The 21,290-nt window shown below is 39.8% G+C and overlaps 1 protein-coding gene across 1 annotated transcript in view; it reads left to right on the top strand.

The window, feature by feature from the left end:
- The window catches only part of DOCK4 (dedicator of cytokinesis 4), a 486,038-nt gene extending 478,425 nt beyond the window's left edge, over positions 1-7,613 (top strand). Inside the window, exons 51-52 of the mRNA XM_060156832.1 lie at positions 1,699-1,760; positions 4,988-7,613. Coding sequence (XP_060012815.1) covers positions 1,699-1,760; positions 4,988-5,422 — 497 coding nt within the window. The 3' untranslated portion in view covers positions 5,423-7,613. The remainder of the gene's footprint in view (positions 1-1,698; positions 1,761-4,987) is intronic.
- The last annotated feature ends 13,677 nt before the right edge of the window (positions 7,614-21,290 follow it).

Here is a 21,290-nt window from a genome sequence, read left to right on the forward strand (position 1 = left end):
TTGCCAAAGCAAAAAGTCACCAATAGATTTGGAAAGACAGGTGAGATCTCCAAACAGAAAAAGAAATAACTTTAGCCTTAATTGATACTCTGCATAAGTAGGTCAGTGTGACCATGAGAGTTTAAAACTCATCAACCAGTAATTGGTATTTTATTCATGATGTCCATATTTTCAGGCAACCTCCAATTTAAACCTGGCGTGTACCTAAAGCTGGGAACTCAAAAAGCATTTTCTAAGGAACAGTAATATTCATGGTATCTAGGTTCCTGCTCATTCAGACTTGTAGACAAGGACACTGATAGAACTACTTTAGGTCTTTCCAGAGAAACATCACTGTAAACATGCAGTACGCACAGGGGCTACTGCGCATCCCACAGTGACGGTACCAGGGAACGCCTAAGTTGAGAGGAAGAGGGTCCCAAGTAATAGTAAACCTTGACTTCTGCCAGACATACCATTCCCAATCAAGATCTGCTTCTCTATACGTGCATGTTTTTCTTCCATACTCAACACCCACAATTGATGCCGTAGGAGAACTAACAGTGGTGATGGAACATGGCACACGCTGACAGCATGCCCTAGCGTGTAAAATGGAGGCCACACAACCCCACAGTGTGGGGACCGGCCACTCTTCCTGGTCCCTTAGGCTCAGAGTACACGGACGACCGTACCTCTTCCCGGTTAACTTGGCAGGGCTGCCTTCCCTTCTGCACTGATTGCTGTCATGGTCTGTCCTCCTGTCATCATGTGTGGTCACTGTTGGGGGGATCTGTAACTGTCTCTCCTCCCTTCAGCCTTTCTGTAGTTTTCTTATGAGTTACAGCCCTCACTGTGACATCTGGGAGAATGGCAGCTCATCACAGAGCAGCAAAGTCTGAGCTCATGGAAACCTCTGTAGGCAGAATTGGGAAATCTGGCTTATACGCACCATGTTGACGGTGTCACGGCAGGCTTTTAGTATGTGTGGTTATGCTTTAGAGAGCTGGATTTGACCCACAAGCGCACACACAGAGCAGTACCATCAAAGAAGCTGTGTCCCGGGTGTAGGGCTTGAAAATCTGGTGGGAGAAACAAAGAGAGGGTTCTTCTTGGCCTTGATGATAAAATCCATAGGCTACCCCCTCCCAGAGATAAAGGGAAGACCCGAGGACAAACATTAGGGAGAAAAATGGAAAACTTCTTACCTCTTGTATGATATGGCCAAGGCTTTCCTGTCCATTTCAGGAATGTTGGGGGATGGAAGGGGAGGCTGATGTCAGTATATTCCTGGGACCTATTCTAAGCTGTCTGGATGACTTGGGTCTTCCCGTTCCTGCTCAGGGCCAAAGTCAGCAGTTATTTCCCGAAGTCTGCTCCCTGGCACCTCACACCTAAAAGCACCTTTTGAAATAGACCAAGCAGCAGAGGAGCATCTGGACTTTGAGGAAGTGGGAAGGACTTTGGACCAGCTTGGGGTCCTGTCACTGTGGTTAAAGCATCATGTATACACTGGTGACTTTTCACTAATTACCCCATGTCTTGGAGCTGCCATCCTTTGTGAAGAATCTGTTTTGGGTGGGCACCATTTAGTCGCTCCCCACCCCCTTGCCTAGACCCTTGTGCACTAGATCATCTATATGGGTATGTACACACAGAGGGCTTTTGCAGGTAGTCAGCTGTCTGGTTTTCTGAACTGAAATGATCTCTCTGTCTTTACAGCTTCACCAGCAAGACACACGACGTCGGTATCCCCATCGCCTGCTGGGCGATCTCCATTGAAGGTACAGGCTCTTGTTTAGATTGAGGCTAGAGATTGGCCCCACGTTACTTTTTTCCCTGGTACATCAATGAGGTGCTTTCATCTGCACAGACCAGGCAAAGAACCTATAAAGAAGGGGGAGAGGAAGATGGGTAAGAAAACAGCACTAGGCTTTCCCTTTGGGGAGCCTGCCATTTGTTTTCAGATTATTAGGCTTTTTCTCCAAATGGTGGCAAGAGAATGTACAAACTAGAGTGAGAATATACACTGAATTCAGAAAGAAATGGTCCCCATGTATCTCCTAGGGCATTTTCAGCCTGGTCTTTTGGTTTAAGGGACATCAAAAACAAACACGTATATTGAAAAACAATCATCAAGATCTACTAAATATTCTCCAGTGCCTTTTTCATCAGCCTCACCCATTTTGAAAACGCCAAAGCCAACTTTTCCTCTTGTAATATTTTACACCAAGGTTTCCATTTACATTAGAGATACATACTTGATCATGAAAAACAAGGCAGTAAAATGAATTTTAAAATTTCTGGGAAACAAACTGGAAAGCTTTAAAGGTCAGACATTTGATTTGATACGTAGACATAGGCTTCTTAACATCTCTAAACATACAGAATCCCTCACGAAGGTAAAGAATAATATTTAGGGATTTCCCTGGTGGCGCAGTGGTTAAGAATCCGCCTGCCAATGCAGGGGACACGGGTTTGATCCCTGGTCTGGGAAGATCCCACATGCCGCGGAGCAACTAAGCCCGTGTGCCACAACTGCTGAGCCTGTGCTCTGGAGACCGCGAGCCACAACTCCTGAGCCCGCGTGCCACAACTGCTGAAGCCCGTGCGCCTAGAGCCCATGCTCCACAACAAGAGAAGCCACTACAATGAGAAGCCCACATACCGCAACGAAGAGTAGCCCCCACTCGCCGCAACTAGAGAAAGCCCGCGCGCAGCAACGAAGACCCAATGCAGCCAAAAATTTTAAAAATTAATTTTTAAAAAAAGAATATTTAGTCTCTATCCAAATTGAATCAGACTGGCTGCAAGGATTGTCAGTCCATTCAGAGGTAGGTGTTCAGAGCTGCTATGCCAGAGGCTACTATGAGGTTGAAGTGAGTGTTGAAAGAATGATTTTGTACCTGAATGACTTAGGATTTACACATTCCATGTCCTTTTTGTTGATGAGACATTTCTAACTAATGTAAAATAAAAGGACAAATTAGCTTCTACAAACACATGGGATCACATTGTGATCCCATACATCTGTGGTGCTAAGGATTGTTGCTGGTAGAAATTGAGAATCGGGAAGGAAACCCCCCCCCAAACGGAGAAAATTGCAAAGAAGTGTGATTTTGTTTGCATTGCCAACATTGCTGATGTCAAAATTTGCTGGTGGGTGCAAATTATTTGCTAGTTTGGTTGTCATTCTGTAGAGCAGCTATTAATTGTAAAGTACATGGGACTGCATTCACCCTGAGCCATTGACTGTCATCTTGATGTGATGGGAACAAAAGCAACATGGTGTTTCCACATCGTTACACTTCCCCTTGCTTGCAAAGAGCCCCTCGTGTTGCTATGGAATTCACACATGCATTTTTTAACTTGATTATGTAGAGTAGTAATAAGACTAGGAATTGATTCTTAAAAAATAGAAAGAATTGAAGGGCTGAAAATGTTCAAGTAGTCACCAAATAGTTAGCAAAGTGGTGTATACTGTCTCTCCACAGACCTGCCTATGTTCTTACCGGCCATAGGTAGCTTCGTAGCCGTATTTTTACAAAATAGGTTTGAAGAGAAAACGGGTGGAACATTTGTGTTTTAACTCCTGGGTTACATTAGAGGGCATAGTGCTACCAAGTTACAAGCTTTGCTGTGCTTAGAATGCAGAAAACTCCTTGACTGATAGTTTTATCAGCAAATAAATGATGGAATTAACCCTGTGAAGACTCAGCTTACCTGCCTTATTTTGAACTTAGTGTCTAATTTTTAACAAAAAATTGCAGTGAATTTGGATCTCTTAACTAGCCATGCTTAACTTTAGGCTCCTGCTAAATGAAAGGATTTGTGTCTACTAGCATTGTTTTTGTTTCAAAAGAGAGACCAAGGTAAAGTTAGTCTAGGGTAACATTTCTTGGTTTTATAGGCCATTTATGTGATACATGAAAAAAAATGGTCGATGGTCAAATAAGTTTAGGAAACACTGGGCTGAACAAAGTCATTTAGGTTGCTTTATTATAAGACCTTAAGAAGCTAATATGCTTTGAATGGACTCAAGGAGTACGTAGGGGGCAGTATTTCCCGGTGGAACCCTTAGGGAAGTAGCACATTCCAATGCCAGCGGGGCTAGACAGCTAACAAATGAGTGAAGGAGGCCAGGAGGCCTCAATGTGTTGGGGTGGGAATGGTGGGAAAGTGAAGAATTCATGCCCCATCCAAAGGGGACAGCCCTGCTCAGCTTCAAAATAATATCTCCAGTAAGAGAAAGTGAGCAGTTGTTGCTAGAACTTCCAGTGGTTCTGTTGAGCTAGAAAGGGAAGTGGTATCTCCAACGGGTTTGGTTTTGTTTTGGTTTTTGCCAGTTTCCTATCCTTCAAACCATGGGACTGATGATATGCCTCTGCATTTTCTCCCTGAGTACTTTTATCCTCTTTCTGTCCTGACCATGATAAAGAGTAAAGTGGGCAGTGAGGTGAACTGATTGGACTGGCGGCCCTGGCAGATAAATGCCTGATGTATATGTGAAGTTCTGAGGCACGCCAGCACTCAGATTTGAGTCTGGGTGTCTGCATGAGTCTTCCAGGGCCGGCAGAGCAAAACCCCATGGACTGGGAGGGCTTCAACAACAGAAATGTATTTTCTTACGGTTCTGGAGCCTACAGGTCCAAGATCAAGGTGCCACCATTCTCGGTTTCTCCTGCAGCCTCTCTCCTTGACTTGCAGACGGCCACCTTCTCCCTATGTCCTCAGGGTCTTTTCTCCGTGTGCATGCGTCTTTGGTGTCTCTTTGTGTCCAATTTTTTTTCCTAAAAGGATACCAGATTGGGTTGGGGTCCATCCTGAGGGCCTCAATTTCACTTACTCGTTCTTTAAAGGCTGTATCTCCAAATGTAGGCACATGGGGTGGGGGGTCAGGGGACAGGGCTTCAACCTAAGGATGGGTGGGGGACACAGTTGAGCTCATCACAGTGTCTGTCAGTGACTCTCTGCTGTGTCTCCCCCACCCCTCCCTTTCCACTCCACACAGGGATCCATGCAGTCTTTCACCCCCTCTCCGGTGGAGTATCACTCCCCAGGACTCATCTCCAACTCCCCCGTCCTGTCCGGCAGCTACAGCAGTGGGATTTCGTCCCTCAGCCGGTGTAGCACGTCGGAAACCTCAGGCTTTGAAAATCAGGTGAACGAACAGTCGGTGGCGCCGGGGTCGGGGTCAGGCCACAGTGGGTCTGAAGAGCTGGTGCGCAAGGAGAGCAAGACGCCGCCGCCGTACAGCGTGTACGAGCGGACTCTGCGGCGCCCGGTCCCGCTACCTCACAGCCTGTCCATCCCCATCACGGCGGAACCGCCCGCCTTGCCCCCCAAGCCTCTGGCCGCGCGATCGGGACACCTGGAGAATGGGACCAGGAGGACGGACCCCGGCCCGCGGCCCAGACCCCTGCCCCGGAAAGTCTCCCAGTTATAAGAAGTCCCTTTTCTATTTCCCTGCCATGAATTCTCTGCCGTTTACAAGAAATAAGAGGTATGGTGAGAAGACATTTAGTGTAGGCACTTTAATAACTTACTCAGATTTGTCTTTAGATGAATGGAATTAAAACTCACTTGTTAATAGAATGTTGCACAATATTAAAAGTTACTGATCTCAAACGCCAGGTGTTCCAAGTATGGCTGAATTTTCATTACAGTTTCTCATTTGGAAGTGATAAATAGTAATAAAGCCTTCTTTTGTATCTTTTTATGTTCACTTTTTTACATAGTTTAATCTTAAAACCAATAGAATATTGTCAAACAATACGAAGCGTGATAACGTTGTATACTTTTTACTGAATACTTGATACTTCAAGAAAGCTTATTAAGTCGATGTACATCCTAACAAACACAATAGTCCTTATTTTAGAAGACTTCTGTAAATAAGGTGAGATTTCTGGCTCTTTCTAGGAACAGACTGATGAGTGCACATCTTCAGAATTAAAAGTTAAAGCAAGCTAGTGAGACAGTAAACTTAAGGGGTTGCAAGGATTGGGACTGGAAGTGGTTTTGTTCTTGAAGCAAAATACTTCTTTAAGGTTGCTTTTGACCTTGGCTGATGTCTACATTCTTAAAACGCTACTTTACCAATTGGTTGGTAAACCCTTTAGTACCCTGGCACCATGGTATCTACTGTATTTCTTTTCAAGGTACAATTTACTTCCAGAGTTCCAATCGGGTAGATGAAGCAAAAGACCCTAGGAGAAATGTTTACTTGAATTTTGTGCTTCCTCACTTGATAGTTTCCTCTACCAAATTTGTCACTAAAGAACAGATGTTCATGTGTTAAGTAGGCACAAATTAATGTGTCCCATTAACAAGAATTCAGGAATCAATACAGGACAGCAGTAAATTAATAGAGTAAATGAAGAAACAGAGAGAAAACATATTAGCATGATTAAATGGCAAAAGGACTTTCAAAAGGCAAGGGCATTAACTTTGAATCCTGCACAAAATAAGGAATTCCTCACAACTCTCCATTATTACTGATGGAGCTTGTCTTCTTAGCTAATCCTGTTGTCCTTCTGTTGAAAGAGGATGGCCGTAGACCACTCTAGCTTGAATACTGCAACACAGCATCTTAGATCTAGATAGGGACGCTCATGCCACAGTCGTAGGAGTGTGAAAAAAGCACCTTGTATGTGGTAACGTATTTTGTATCTTTGTTTTCTTTACTGACTGTTTATAACACTCAACTGACAATAGATATGAACTGTATTTTAAATCATACTGTTGAATATTTTCCCTCTTTTGTTGGGAAGCTCAATTTAGTTTAACTGTGTATGTTTTTGTTGATAGCTTACCTGGAAGGCAGTGACAACTTTTTTATATTCCCTTAATGAAACCATTCAGCAGGTATACGCTGTTGAGGCTGGTTATAGAGGTTTTCTATAATAAATGTTCAAGTATTTTTGTACATAACTGGTTAATTTTAATAAGAGATACCATTATGTGTAAAAAAAGTAAAAATAAAAGCAAACTGTTGTGGATGCAGTATGATTGTTATAATTATGCCAAATACTTTATGTACGGAAAAAAAATATTTGTACATATGTGCTTCTAACAATAATTCTGCCATATTGACTTTACAATTTTGAATGTCAGAAAATTAATATATGTTAAAATATTTATGTTTAGTGAAATTATTCATAATAGAGAAAAGGAACATGAATTTTAGCTTTGTATCTTGCAAGTTTTTCGGTTGAAAATTTCTTGAACTAGCTTTTGCTTTTGATGATAACACTTTGTGTTTGTAATCACATCCTTAAATATATATATATATATATATATATATATGAAGATCCGTATTTCTGTTGCTTTAAAGAAGACTTCCTTCCATTTAAATAAGGTGACATGCATAAGATAACAAAGCTTCTTTGATTTCCTTTTCCTCTGTAATTTAATAGATTCCTTGACTAGTGCTTGGGCACAGTATACATCAGTGTTATTTGCTCTTGAAGCCATTTAAAAAAAATTTTTTTTTTTTTGGCAATGAACAGTTGATCATGTGTGTGTATTTCTGAAGCAGCTATATAGCAGAACATTTCAAGAGATTCTGTTAGCCCAGATGTTCATGTTGGTTGCTGCTGAATGGTAAATATTAAATAAAATTACCTGATTAATCTTGACATTTGTGTTTATTCCTGTCATCAGCATATCTTTACCTGGAACAGAAGCTGTGTAAATAACTGCCCAGTGTACAAAAGAAATAGTTAGTTGAGTGCTGCTTTTGCCAGTTGGGCAAACTATCTGCCTGCCTGCTTTCCTCCTGATTTTCATAAAACGATTGATTGATAGGAAATACATTTAACGCTGCAAAATCCACTGACTACCAAGTCTGTTAATAAACCCCGGCTTTTAATTTTGTGAGATGCGTCGATGCTGTGTTAGATTTACAACATTTATGTCACTCAGTGCTAAGCAAGCCCCTGTCTAAAGCCTCTGTTCCATTAAATACCAAAACCCATTTAAAGGTCATGTCCATGTCTTCCTGATTATTTCTCAACATTAAGTGATTTTTGGAGCATTTGGGGATCATTTTCATTACCACTGAACCCACCAGTCTTTCGATTCTACAAGCCTCATTACAATATGAATAGCTTCTTTTCCTACCTTAGTAGTCTTCTCTTCAGATTGATATTTTCTCTACAAAACAACAAAGAACATAACAAGTTACACAGCTTTGCCTTTATTTGATCTTTACACATTAAAAGATGGCTTTATCATCAGAATAAATAAATTCTTAGTTACTGAATGAAATAAACTTTGTCCTCATTACATAAGGATACCGTTCGAAAGACTTGAAAATTTGACAGAATACCAATCCCCCAACATAACTATTATTTTTACATATTCCTTTTTTGTCTTTTTCTTTATGCATATATGGCATAATTTTCCTCCTTTGCTGAGTGCTGGTTTCCCACGTATCCCAACACAATCTAATGATAATACAGGGCTGAGATCACTGCCCACTGCCATAAGGGGGAGCACCACCTCAACAGAGCTTTGGCAGCGTCTTAGAGAGGCAAGGGCAAAAGCAGATTTTATTGAAATTCTGGCGTTTTGTTTAAGGTAGATCTTTCAATGAGCAGACCTTAAGATTGGGTAAAGATCATGATATAATTGTTGAGGATTGGTTAGAAACAGCAGGTTTGAGGGGTTCTGTTAACTGATACTTTCTATTGACAATTTGATGGGTCTGTTGAGAAATTACATTATGAAAAATAAACTTATTTACCTGGCAAAGAGACTCCTGGAAGAGTAAAGTTATGCCAGCAAACATTGGAATAGTGACGTCATGTTCATGTAGACATAAGCTGTATAGAGTAGATGGTTTCAGTTTTCAACATGTGTATTTTACATAGTGCTAATCACGGTGTACCTGCATGGACTACTCTTATTTTTTGTTTAACGTTACAGTAAGTATTTTCATGTTATTACATGTACATAAAAAGCGAAGTATATATTCCCACCATTTACTTAGCCATTCCCCTATTAATGGACATGATATCGTTTCCACTTTTTCACTACTACAAATAATACCACTGGGACTCTTCTGACATACAGCTTTTTCCATGTTTTGGGTTACTTCTTTAGCATGGAGTCCTAGACTAAAATTGCAAAGGCAAGGGAAGGATGATTTTTGTAGTTACCTTGCATACTGGCAAATTATTTCCCAAAAGAGTTGTACCAATTTTAGTGCCACCAGCAATATTTTTCCAAGATTGGATATTGATGGAGTGATTTTTTGCTGTGTGGGAAGAAAATATTGCTGCCTTACCTAAACTTTGAGAAAATGTTACTAAACCAGGTAAGTATTTTACAGAATTGTGTGTAAGGAAGTTGATACTCTACAAAGAAAATGAAAAGGAGAAATGAGACAACATTAAAGTAACAGGCACTAACAGTATAGCGCCTACTGAAAATACTTCATCTCAGAGAAGAGCTTGCTAGGAAGGCATTTTAGACTCTCTATTTGTATAGAATACTAGAAAATCCCCAACATTCTGAACACAAGTACCATCTCACTTATCCAGTTTACCCCTGTCATTCACAATCAGTGAAGAAGCCAAAAACCTAGAAGTGAGGGCACTGACCTGAGCAACCATAATAAATGCCAGAGTGCAATGTCCCAAAGAAGATGAGGCTAATGAAATGCTTGATGTGTTTCAATTTACCGAGAGGAGATTATACTTTTGTAAGATAGTTGAGGGATGGATAAGAGAGGTACCTGGAAAGCTATGCAAGTCAAGGGGGAAAAAATGAACTCCAGAAAAAACAAAAATAAATGTTTAGATAAGTACCGTAATTATAGTATACCATGGGGGTCAGCTATACGTAATATTTACATAGTCATGGAAATGCAAAATATATATTGGTCTAACTCCAAATTATATTGGAAGGATGAGGGTAAGGAAGGAACCTGTGTATGTGGAGAATAACAAATTCTCATCTTCCATATAGGGATGTCAATCAGTAATGCCTAAAATTTAAAGACAAGCAAAAAGTAGCAATTTAATATACTTTAATTTAGATAAAAGAGCAAAAGTTAAGAAATAACTTGAAAATGATGGCCCCTCTGGAGTGAAAATGGCTGCAGGATAGGAATGTTGCAGGAAACTCCTGTTTTTCTCAATGGTTTAAACAACTGTATGCGTATTTGACTGTGATATATTTTAAGAGATTTTTAAAAATGATTTCTACAACATTCAGATACCACCACACTGGTTTCACTTATTTTTTTTCCCCTCCAAATCCAAAACAGATGTGGATTTGGAGCTCTTTGCGAAGCACATGCAGAGTTTGCCAGGAGATTTCTACTTCAAAGGCATGGATGTGGCAGATAGTAGGAAGTGAAGGGGAGGAGTTTCTGGTCCTATATGAAACTCCTCTGGGAGAAGTGGTTGGCAGTAATACAAGCAAATTTTAATTCCATTCATGAGTAAAGCCCATCTGTTAAGTCATTTGCAATAGGTTTAAGGGGCTGGCTCCTCTTTGTTCGTTAGCAGCAGCACTAAGCAGCCAATAGAAACAACTTTTAGACAGGTCTGAAAAGAATTCTGCATATATCCCCAGTTTACAAGTTCCGTTTGTGTCAATAATGTGAATTTTCTCATCCTGAAAAAAGCACACACAGGTCTTAGTGTGACTGACTTAGGAACAAGAGGCAACAGTCCCACATTATTTCCCTCCAAGAGGGAGAAAATTAGCTTATTAGAAAATAATTAATTCTTTTAAAAAAGGTAAATACACAGCATTAAAAGAACTTCAAGCCTGTAATGAAACTTGGCAGAGGGTCTCCTGGTACATCCATCATCCCTCCCCTCAATGTACCTCAACCTCTTGCCTCACCACCTACAACTTACCCAAGTCCTTGTTCCAAACCCAGAAGAAGGGGCTCCCCTCATCAGGATTATGCTCTCTACCCATGAGTTGACCCCACCTCACCTCCCTCTGAATCCTTCCCTATCTATGAGGAAGTGAGGGGGAATCTGGCTGTGACCTTTGATCGAATTAATGCAACTGATCTGATGGCTGGGCCTGAAGACAAGAACAAATATAACTAAATGTTTACCAACTTCAGTTAACTTTTCTTTTCTCCCTTTTTTATTCCTCTTGGTAAGGCAACTGTCTGAGCTTAAGAATTTACAAGTTGGCATGAAATTTCAAAACTTATGTAAGAGAAAAATATAGCCAAGATGAAAGAGCAAACAGACTAAAAAAATTTGCACCATATATGACAATGTTAATATCCTTATGAAGAATTCACCTAAATTGATCTTTTAAAATAATAATTAAGACTGTTAAGAGACATAAGTATTGGAAAGGAAGGGAGAAAATATGCTAATAGGCAAATAAATAATTTACAAAAAATGAACCATAAACAAACATAGTAAAATAACTAACTGAACTACTAATCAAAGAAAAACAAATGAAAACAACAATAAAGTAACATTTGTTGCTTATGAAATTAGCTGTATGTATAAAATGACAGCACCCAATTCTGGGAAGAGTATGGTGATAAGCTGTCCTCATTGATCTAGCTGGTGGCACTAAATTAGGGTAACCTTTTTGAAATGCAATTTGGCAGTATGGATCCAGAATCTAAAAAATGGTCATGTCCTTTGAGCTGTAACTCATGACTGGAAATCTATGAGAAGAAAATAATTCAAAAGGCAACATGGGTATATGGGGAAACAACAGGCAAAAATTTAAAGTCATAGAAACGTTAGTATGGAGATGGCTACATAAAATATAACATCCAATCAAAACAATGGGGGGGTGGAGTCAAGATGGCGTACTAGGAGGATGCAGAATTCACATCTCCTCACAACTAGGGCACCTACCAGGAACTGGTGGGGGACCACGGACACCTAAGGGGATGGGAGGAACCCCCAGTGACTGGGTAGGATGTGGGGCATGGGGAGAGTGAAGAGGGAGGAGAAGTGGAGGAGGGATGGGAGTGGTGCCCCTGAGGGGCGGGTGGGGGAGGGGAAGGGATCCCACGCCCAAAGGGGGAAATTGGGGAACCATTGGGAGGTCAGAGGATCAAAAGGCACCATGGCCATGTTTCCCCTGTCCACTTGGACACCCAGGAACCTGTTGAGATCCCGGGCCTGATCCTCTGCCCACCGAGGCCCCCTCCATCCATGTGGGTCCTAAGGGAGTGGGAGGGAAGGAAGGGGGAGCAAAAGTAAAGGCCAAGCTGTGACAGGGCGAGAGAGAGTCATGGGCATATACACACTAACAAACGCAGTAAGGTAGATAGCTAGTGGGAAGCAGCCACATGGCACAGGGATATTGGCTCGGTGCTTTGTGACAGCCTGGAGGGGTGGGATGGGGAGGGTGGGAGGGAGGGAGACGCAACAGGGAAGACATATGGGAACATATGTTTATGTATGACTGATTCACTTTGTTATAAAGCAGAAACTAACACACCATTGTAAAGCAATTATACCCCAATAAAGATGTAAAAAAAAAAAAAAAAAAGTAAAGGCCAGACCTCCAGACCAGGACCCCTGAAGGGTGGTTGGGGGAGGGAAGGAGTTCCTACACCTACCACCCATGGTTAGGGGTCCAGTGGTGATGGGGGAGACCCTGGGGGAGACAGTGGGGGAGGGAATGAAGGAATGGAAGGGAATGGGGCCTGTCCACTTAGGCACTGGGAAGCCTGTTGGGCTCCTGGGCCTAATCCTCTGCCCTCGGAGCCTCCCTCCTGCTGCACAGAGCCCAAGTCCCGCTCTTACACCCCCTCCCAGGACCCTACTTCTACACTCAGAGACACCCTCCAACAAGCTGGGCCTAAACCCCACCTACACACCCTCACTCAGAGCCCTACCTCCAAACTCCAGAAACCCACTGTCCAGAGGCCCTCCTTTCAAGGTGCTGCCTCTCCCATTCTGTGCAGGTCCTAAGCAGAGGCCCCACCCCATGCTCAAACGTCACCCTCCAACCCACCTAGGTTCCACCCCACCCAAAACACGGGCCTTGCTTAAGTTCCAACCCCCACCTAAACTCTGCCCCCATAACCAAGGCTTTTCTTCTTTTTTTCTTCTCTTTATTCCTCTTTTAGATTGAGGTTATATTTTACCTTGTTGATTCATTGTTGTTGATTCTTTTATATTTTTCTTTTTCCTAATAAGCTTATTTTTCTAATTTTATTTTATTCTTTATACTTTGTTAGTGATCTCTCCTTTGGCTTGTTCTCCCCCCGCCTTTTTTTTCTTTCTTTTTTCTGTTGTGGTTCTATTTTACCTTGTTGCAATTGTTTCAATTATACTTTTATTTTTCCTAATGTATTTTTTATCTAATTTTATTTTGTTTTTTATTCTTTGATGTTGTACTGCTCCTTTTTTCCTTTCTTCCATTTTGTTTTTTTTTTTACTGCACCACAAAGCTTGCGGGATCTTGGTTCCCAAGCCAGAGGTTGGGCCTGAGCTCCTGTGGTGGGAGCTCTGAGTCCAAACCGCTGGACTAACAGAGAACCTCAGAACCCAGGGAATATCAATACGAGTAAGGCCTACCAGAGGTCCTCATCTCAGCACCAGGACCCAGCTCTATCCAACTGCCTGCAAACTGCAGTGCTGGATGTCTCAGGCCAAACAACCAGTAAGACAGGAATACAGCACCATCCATCAAAAAAAAAAAAAAAAAGAAACAACAAGAAGTTTGTTACAGAAAAAGGAGCAAGGTAAAAACCTACAAGACCAAATGAAGATGAAATAAGCAACCTACCTGAAAAAGAATTCAGAGTACTGATAGCAAAGATGATCCAAAATCTCAGAAACAAAATGGAGAAAATACAAGAAACATTTAACAAGGATATAGAAGAATTAAAGAGCAAACAAACAGTGATGAACAACACAATTACTGAAATTAAAAATACTCTAGAAGGAATCAGTAACAGAATAACTCAGATAGAAGAACGGATAAGTGACCTGGAAGATAAAATGGTGGAAATAACTGCCAGGGAGCAGAAAAAAGAAAAAAGAATGAAAATGAAAAGAATTGAGGACAGTCTCAGAGACCTCTGGGACAACATTAAATGCACCAACATTCGAATTATAGGGGTCCCAGAAGAAGAAGAGAAAAAGAAAGGGTCTGAGAAAATATTTGAAGAGATTATAGTTGAAAACTTCCCTAACATGTGATAGGAAATAGTCAATCAAGTCCAGGAAGCACTGAGAGTACCATAAAGGATAAACACAAAGAGAAACATGCCAAGACATATTAATCAAACTATCAAAAATCATTAAACAAAGAAAAAATATTGAAAGCAGCAAGGGAAAAGCAACAAATAACATACAAGGGAATCCCCATAAGGTTAACAGCTGATTTTTCAGCAGAAACTCTGCAAGCCAGAAGGGAGTGGCAGGACATATTTAAAGTGATGAAAGGAAAAACCTACAACCAAGATTACTCTACCCAGCAAGGATCTCATTCAGATTCAATGGAGAAATTAAAACCTTTACAGACAAGCAAAAGCTAAGAGAACTCAGCACAACCAAACCAGCTTTACAACAAATGCTAAAGGAACTTCTCTAGACAGGAAACACAAGAGAAGGAAAAGACCTACAATAACAAACCCAAAACGATTAAGAAAAAGGTAGTAGGAACATACATATCAATAATTACCTTAAACATAAATGGATTAAATGCTCCAACCAAAAGACATAGACTGGCTGAATGGATACAAAAACAAGACTGGTCTACAGACTGTCTACAAGAGACCCACTTCAGACCTAGGGAAACACACAGACTGAAAGTGAGGGGATGGAAAAAGATATTCCATGCAAATGGAAATCAAAAGAAAACTGGTGTAGCAAGTCTCATATCAGATATAGCAATTCTCATATAGACTTTAAAATAAAGACTATTACAAGAGACAAAGAAAGACACTACACAATGATCAAGGGATCAATCCAGGAAGAAGATATAACAATTGTAAATATTTATGCACCCAACATAGGAACACCTCAATACATAAGGCAAATGCTAACAGCCATAAGAGGGAAAATCAACAGTAACAATATAATACTAGGGGACTTTAACACCCCACTTTCACCAAAGGACAGATGATCCAAAATGAAAATAAATAAGGAAACACAGTCTTTGAATGACACATTAAACAAGATGGACCTAATTGATATTTACGGGACACTCCATCCAAAACCAACAGAATACACTTTCTTCTCAAGTGCTCATAGAACATTCTCCAGAACAGACCATATCTTGGGTCACATATCAAGCCCTGGTAAATTTAAGAAAATTGAAGTCATATCAGGTATCTTTTCCGAACACAACCCTATGAGACTAGATAACAATTACAGGAAAAAACTGTAAAAAATACAAACACATGGAGGCTAAACAATATGCTACTAAATAACCAAGAGATCACTGAGGAAATCAAAGAGGAAATCAAAAAATACCAGATACAAATAAAAATGAAAACACAATAACCTAAAACCTATGGGATACAGCTAAAGCAGTTCTAAGAGGGAAGTTTATAGCAATACATTCTTACCTCAAGAAACAAGAAACATCTCAAACAACCTAACCTGACACCTAAACCAATTAGAGAAAGAAGAACAAATAAACCCCAAAGTTAGCAGAAGGAAAGAAATCATAAATATCAGATCAGAAACAAATGTAAAAGAAATGAAAGAAACAATAGCAAAGATCAGTAACTCTAAAAGTTGGTTCTTTGAGAAGATAAACAAAATTGATAAACCATTAGCCAGACTCATCAAGAAAAAAAGGGAGAAGACTTAACAGGATTAGAAATTAAAAAGGAGAAGTAACAACTGACACTGCAGAAATACAAAGGATCATGAGATAATACTACAAGCAACTATACGCCAATAAAATGGACAACCTGGAAGAAATAGACAAATTTTTAAAAATGCAAAAACTTCTGAGACTGAACCAGGAAGAAATAGAAAATATAAACAGACCAATCACAAGCACTGAAATAGAAACTGTAATTAAAAATTTTCCTACAAACAAAAGCCCAGGACCAGATGTCTTCACAAACGAATTCTATCAAACATGTAGAGAAGAGCTAACACCTATCCTTCTCAAACTCTTCCAAAACGTAGCAGAGGGAGGAACACTCCCAAACTCATTCTACGAGGCCATCATAACCCTGATACCAAAACCAGACAAAGATGTCACAAAAAAAGAAAACTACAGGCCAATATCTCTGATGAACATAGATGGAAAAATCCTCAACAAAATACTAGCAAACAGAATCCAACAGCACATTAAAAGGATCATACACGATGATCAAGTTGATGCAAGGATTCTTCAGTATACGCAAATCAATCAATGTGATACACCATATTAACAAATTGAAGGATAAAAACCATATGATCATCTCAACAGATGCAGAAAAAGCTTTTGACAAAATTCAACACCAATTTATGATAAAAGCTCTCCAGAAAGTAGGCATATAGAGACCCTACCTCAACATAATAAAGGCCATATATGACAAACCCACAGCCAACATCATTCTCAATGGTGAAAAACTGAAACCATTTCCTCTAAGATCAGGAACAAGACAAGGTTGCCCACTCTCACCACTGTTATTCAACATAGTTTTGGCAGTTTTAGCCATAACAATCAGAGAAGAAAAGAAATAAAAGGAATCCAAATCAGAAAAGAAGACAAAATACTGTCACTGTTTGCAGATGACATGATACTATACATAGAGAATCCTAAAGATGCTACCAGAAAACTACTAGAGCTAATCAATGAATTTGGTAAAGTAGCAGGATACAAAATTAATGCACAGAAGTCTCTTGCATTCTTATATACTAATGATCAAAATCTGAAAGAGAAATTAAGGAAACACTCCCATTTACCATTGCAACAAAAAGAATAAAATACCTAGGAATAAACCTACCTAAGGAGACCAAAGACCTGTATGCAGAAAACTTTAAGACACTGATGAAAGAAATTAAATAAATTAAATAAACAGATGGAGAGATATACCATGTTCTTGGATTGGAAGAATCAACATTGTGAAAATGACTATACTACCCAAAGCAATCTACAGATTCAATGCAATCCCTATCAAACTACCAATGGCATTTTTCACAGAACTAAAACAAAAAATTGCACACTTTGTATGGAAACACAAAAGACCCCAAATAGCCAAAGCAATCTTGAGAAAGAAAAATGGAGCTGGAGGAATCAGACTCCCTGACTTCAGACTATTCTACAAAGATACAGTAATCAAGACAGTATGGTACTGACACAAAAACAGAAATATAGATCAATGGAACAGGATAGAAAGCCCAGTGATAAACCCACACACATATGGTGACCTTATCTTTTATAAAGGAGGGAAGAATATACAATGGAGAAAAGACAGCCTCTTCAATAAGTGGTGTTGGGAAAACTGGACAGCTACATGTAAAAGAATGAAATTAGAACACTCCCTAACACCATACAATAATAAACTCAAAATGGATTAAAGACCTAAATGTAAGGTCAGACTCTATATATAAAATTCTTAGAGGAAAACATACGAAGAACACTCTGACATAAATCACAGCAAGATCCTTTTGACCCACCTCCTAGAGAAATGGAAATAAAAACACAAATAAACAAATGGGACCTAACGAAACTTAAAAGCTTTTGCACAGCAAAGGAAAACATAAACAAGACCGAAAGACAACCCTCAGAATGGGGGAAAATATTTGCAAATGAAGCAACTGACAAAGGATTAATCTCCAAAATTTACAAGCAGCTCATGCAGCTCAATAACAAAAAAACAAAGAACCCAATCCAAAAATGGGAAGATCTAAATAGACATTTCTCCAAAGAAAATATACAGATTGCCAACAAACACATGAAAGAATGCTCAACATCATTAATCATTAGAGAAATGCAAATCAAAACTACAATGAGATATCATCTCACACCAGTCAGAATGGCCATCATCAAAAAATCTAGAAACAATAAATGCTGGAGAGGGTGTGAAGAAAAGGGAACACTCCTGCACTGTTGGTGGGAATCTAAATTGAAACAGCCACTATGGAGAACAGTATGCAGTTTCCTTAAAAAACTAAAAAGAGAACTACCATACGACCCAGCAATCCCACTATTGGGCATATACCATGAGAAACATAATTCAAAAAGAGACGTGTACCACAATGTTCACTGCAGCTCTATTTACAATAGCCAGGACATGGAAGCAACCTAAGTGTCCATCGACAGATGAATGGATAAAGAAGATGTGGCACATATATACAGTGGAATATTACTCAGCCATAAAAAGGAATGAAACTGAGTTATTTGTAGTGGGGTGGATGGATCTAGAGACTGTCATACAGAGTGAAGTAAGTCAGAAAGAGAAAAACAAATACTGTATGCTAACACATATATGGAACCTGAGGGAAAAAAAAGATTATGAAGAACCTAGGGGCAGGACAGGAATAAAGACATAGAGAATGGACTTGAGGACACGGGGAGGGGGAAGTGTAACATGGGACAAAGTGAGAGAGTGGCATGGACATATACACACTACCAAATGTAAAATAGATAGCTAATGGGAAGCAGCTGCATGGCACAGGGAGATCAGCTTAGTGCTTTGTGACCATCTAAAGGGGTGGGATAAGGAGGGTCGGAGGGAAACGCTAGAGGGAAGAGATATGGGGATATAAGTATGCATATAGCTGATTCACGTTGTTATACAGCAGAAACTAACACAACACTGTAAGGCAATTATACTCCAATAAAGATGTTTTTAAAAAAAGGAATGGTATATGCTAATTTGAAAAATGTATTTAAGGAATAGGAACAAGAAGGAAAAACTAATAGTGTTTGAAATGAAAAAAAGCAAGATTTAAAGTATATGCACACTGGTGGTATAGGAGAAGGAGACAAGATGGCAGAGTAGAAGGATGTGAGTTCACCCCTTCTTACAGAAACACCAAAATCACAATTGCTGAACAACCAGTGACAAAAAAGTGCTGGAACCTACCAAAAAAGATACCCTACATCCAAAGACAAAGAAGAAGCCACAACAAGACAGTAGGAGAGTCACAATCGCGATAAAATCAAATTTCATATATGCCAGGTGGGCAACCCACAAACTGGAAAACAATTATACAACAGAAGCTGTCCCACAGGAGTGAAAGTGTGTGTGTATAGCACAGGGAACTCTGCTAAATACTCTGTAATCATCTAAATGGGAAAAGAATTTGAAAAAGGATAGATACATATATATGTATAACTGAACCACTCTGCTGTACACAGGAGATTAACACAACATTATTTATATTGGAGTATAATTGATTAACGAAGATATAAATAAATAAAAGTATATGCAAACTATGATTACAGCAGTGTTTTCAAAGATGCATACTTAAAAAATACACCAAAGTGATACTAGTAATAGTTGTTTTAAGGAGTGAAATTATGGGTGACGTCTTTATTTTGAATTTTCTAAATTTATGAACAAATATTTATATATATTTTTAAGTTTCAATGGAATTAGACAAGAAGGCCAAGGAACAACCAACTTAGAGTATCATCTAGAAATGGGTAAATCCTGGATCAGGAGAAGCAGGAGCAGCCTCAGGCCTGGATCTGGTCAAGTTCATCAATCTCCCAGAAGTGAGTGGGATAGACTGATTCCTCCTACTCAGTAATGCTGGGGTCCCCTGGTAATGGGGTGTAATCAGGATATCTGGGATGCAACTTAAAGGAGAGGGCTGGGGAGAAATAGAGTTAAGAGGCAAGAAAAAGGGGTACTGGCCCACAATAGAATCAGTGCACCACGGGCTTCAAGAAAAAAGATGTGTAAGCAGAGGAGGAGAAGTACTTGGGGAGGGGAGCAGGAGAGTGGTGGCCCAGAACAATAGACTGGAAACAGAAAGAAAGGAGTGTGGTTGGGAAAAGTGGCAAGCAAACCAGCGCGGACTAATGGAACTCCTCAAACGCCAATGTTGCTCCACTATGAAGTTTTCACACATTTTTTGTAAAATGAGAAAAATATATTTGGCTTATATACTGGCTTAAATTTCCAATTGTCTTAACTTGCGAAGAACTTTTTGTGGGATCTTCTTTATCTAGGGTATTACAGTATTCTGTTTTTGAACTGTTAGTGGTAGTAGATGAGGTTTTTTCCCCGCAGTATCTTTACTTGCACAATTAAAAGGTAACAACCTTATCACTGTCCCCCCATTTTTTTGTTGTTGTTGTACTGCTTCATGAAACCTCAAAGGCTGAGAAGTAGGGTAAGAGGAGTGGAGGTGGAGGCCCAGTTCTCTGAGTGGAGCATTGTTTGGGTGTGGGTAGGTGACTAGGGGCTGGGGCTTCCATTACTCTTGATGAAATAAGATGGGACAGATGCAGAAAATACCTTTTTTTATTTTCTTCTTGGATGCATGGCATGGGGGATCTTAGTTCCCCGAGCAGGAATCAAACCTGCATCCCCCCTGCATTGGAAGCTCAGAGTCTTAACCACTGGACTGCCAGAGAAGTCCCCAGAAACTACTTTTAATACTCTTAATCCAAGAGTCAAAAGGACGCAACTAGAAATTACCATACTAAATGAAGTAAGTCAGAAAGAGAAAGACAAATACCATATGATATCACTTATATGTGGAATCTAAAATTACCATATGATATCACTTATATGTGGAATCTAAAATATGACTCAAATGAACTTATCTATGAAACAGAAACAGAATCGTGGACAAAGAGAACAGACTGGTGGTTGCCAAGTGGGAGGGGGTTGGGGGAGAGATAGAGTGGGAGGTTGGGGTTAGCAGATGTGAGCTTTTATATATAGAATGCATAAACAATGTCGTACTGTACAGCACAGAGAACTATATTCAACATCCTATGATAAACCATAATGGAAAAGAATATTAAAAAAGAATGTATCTATCTATCTATATAGATATATACATGTGTGTAGCTGAATCACTTTGCTGTACAGCAGAAATTAACACATCATAAATCAACTATATACTTCAATTAAAAAATTTAAAAAATAAAAGTCAAAATTTACAGAAATGAGCTGATTAGTTATCACCTTGACCTCATGTATTTAGTGAGATGTAGCCTCTTAATAGTAATTTTATGTTATTTAGTAAGTTTCAACCTGTTTTACTTCTTCCTCTCTACCTCATCATGCTCACCTGTGATTTCAAAGACTTTCTAGACTAAGATCGTGGGGTTCATTTTGAACCTTGAGTGCTTGATTGCTGCAGATTTCAAGTCAAAAGCACTTGAGCAACCTGTTGAGGGGGTAATGGCTCCCATATTCCTGCTACTGGCTTTTAAAGAAC

The sequence above is a fragment of the Lagenorhynchus albirostris genome, chromosome 8 (assembly GCF_949774975.1).
Source record: "Lagenorhynchus albirostris chromosome 8, mLagAlb1.1, whole genome shotgun sequence".
NCBI classification, from domain to species: Eukaryota; Metazoa; Chordata; class Mammalia; order Artiodactyla; family Delphinidae; genus Lagenorhynchus; species Lagenorhynchus albirostris.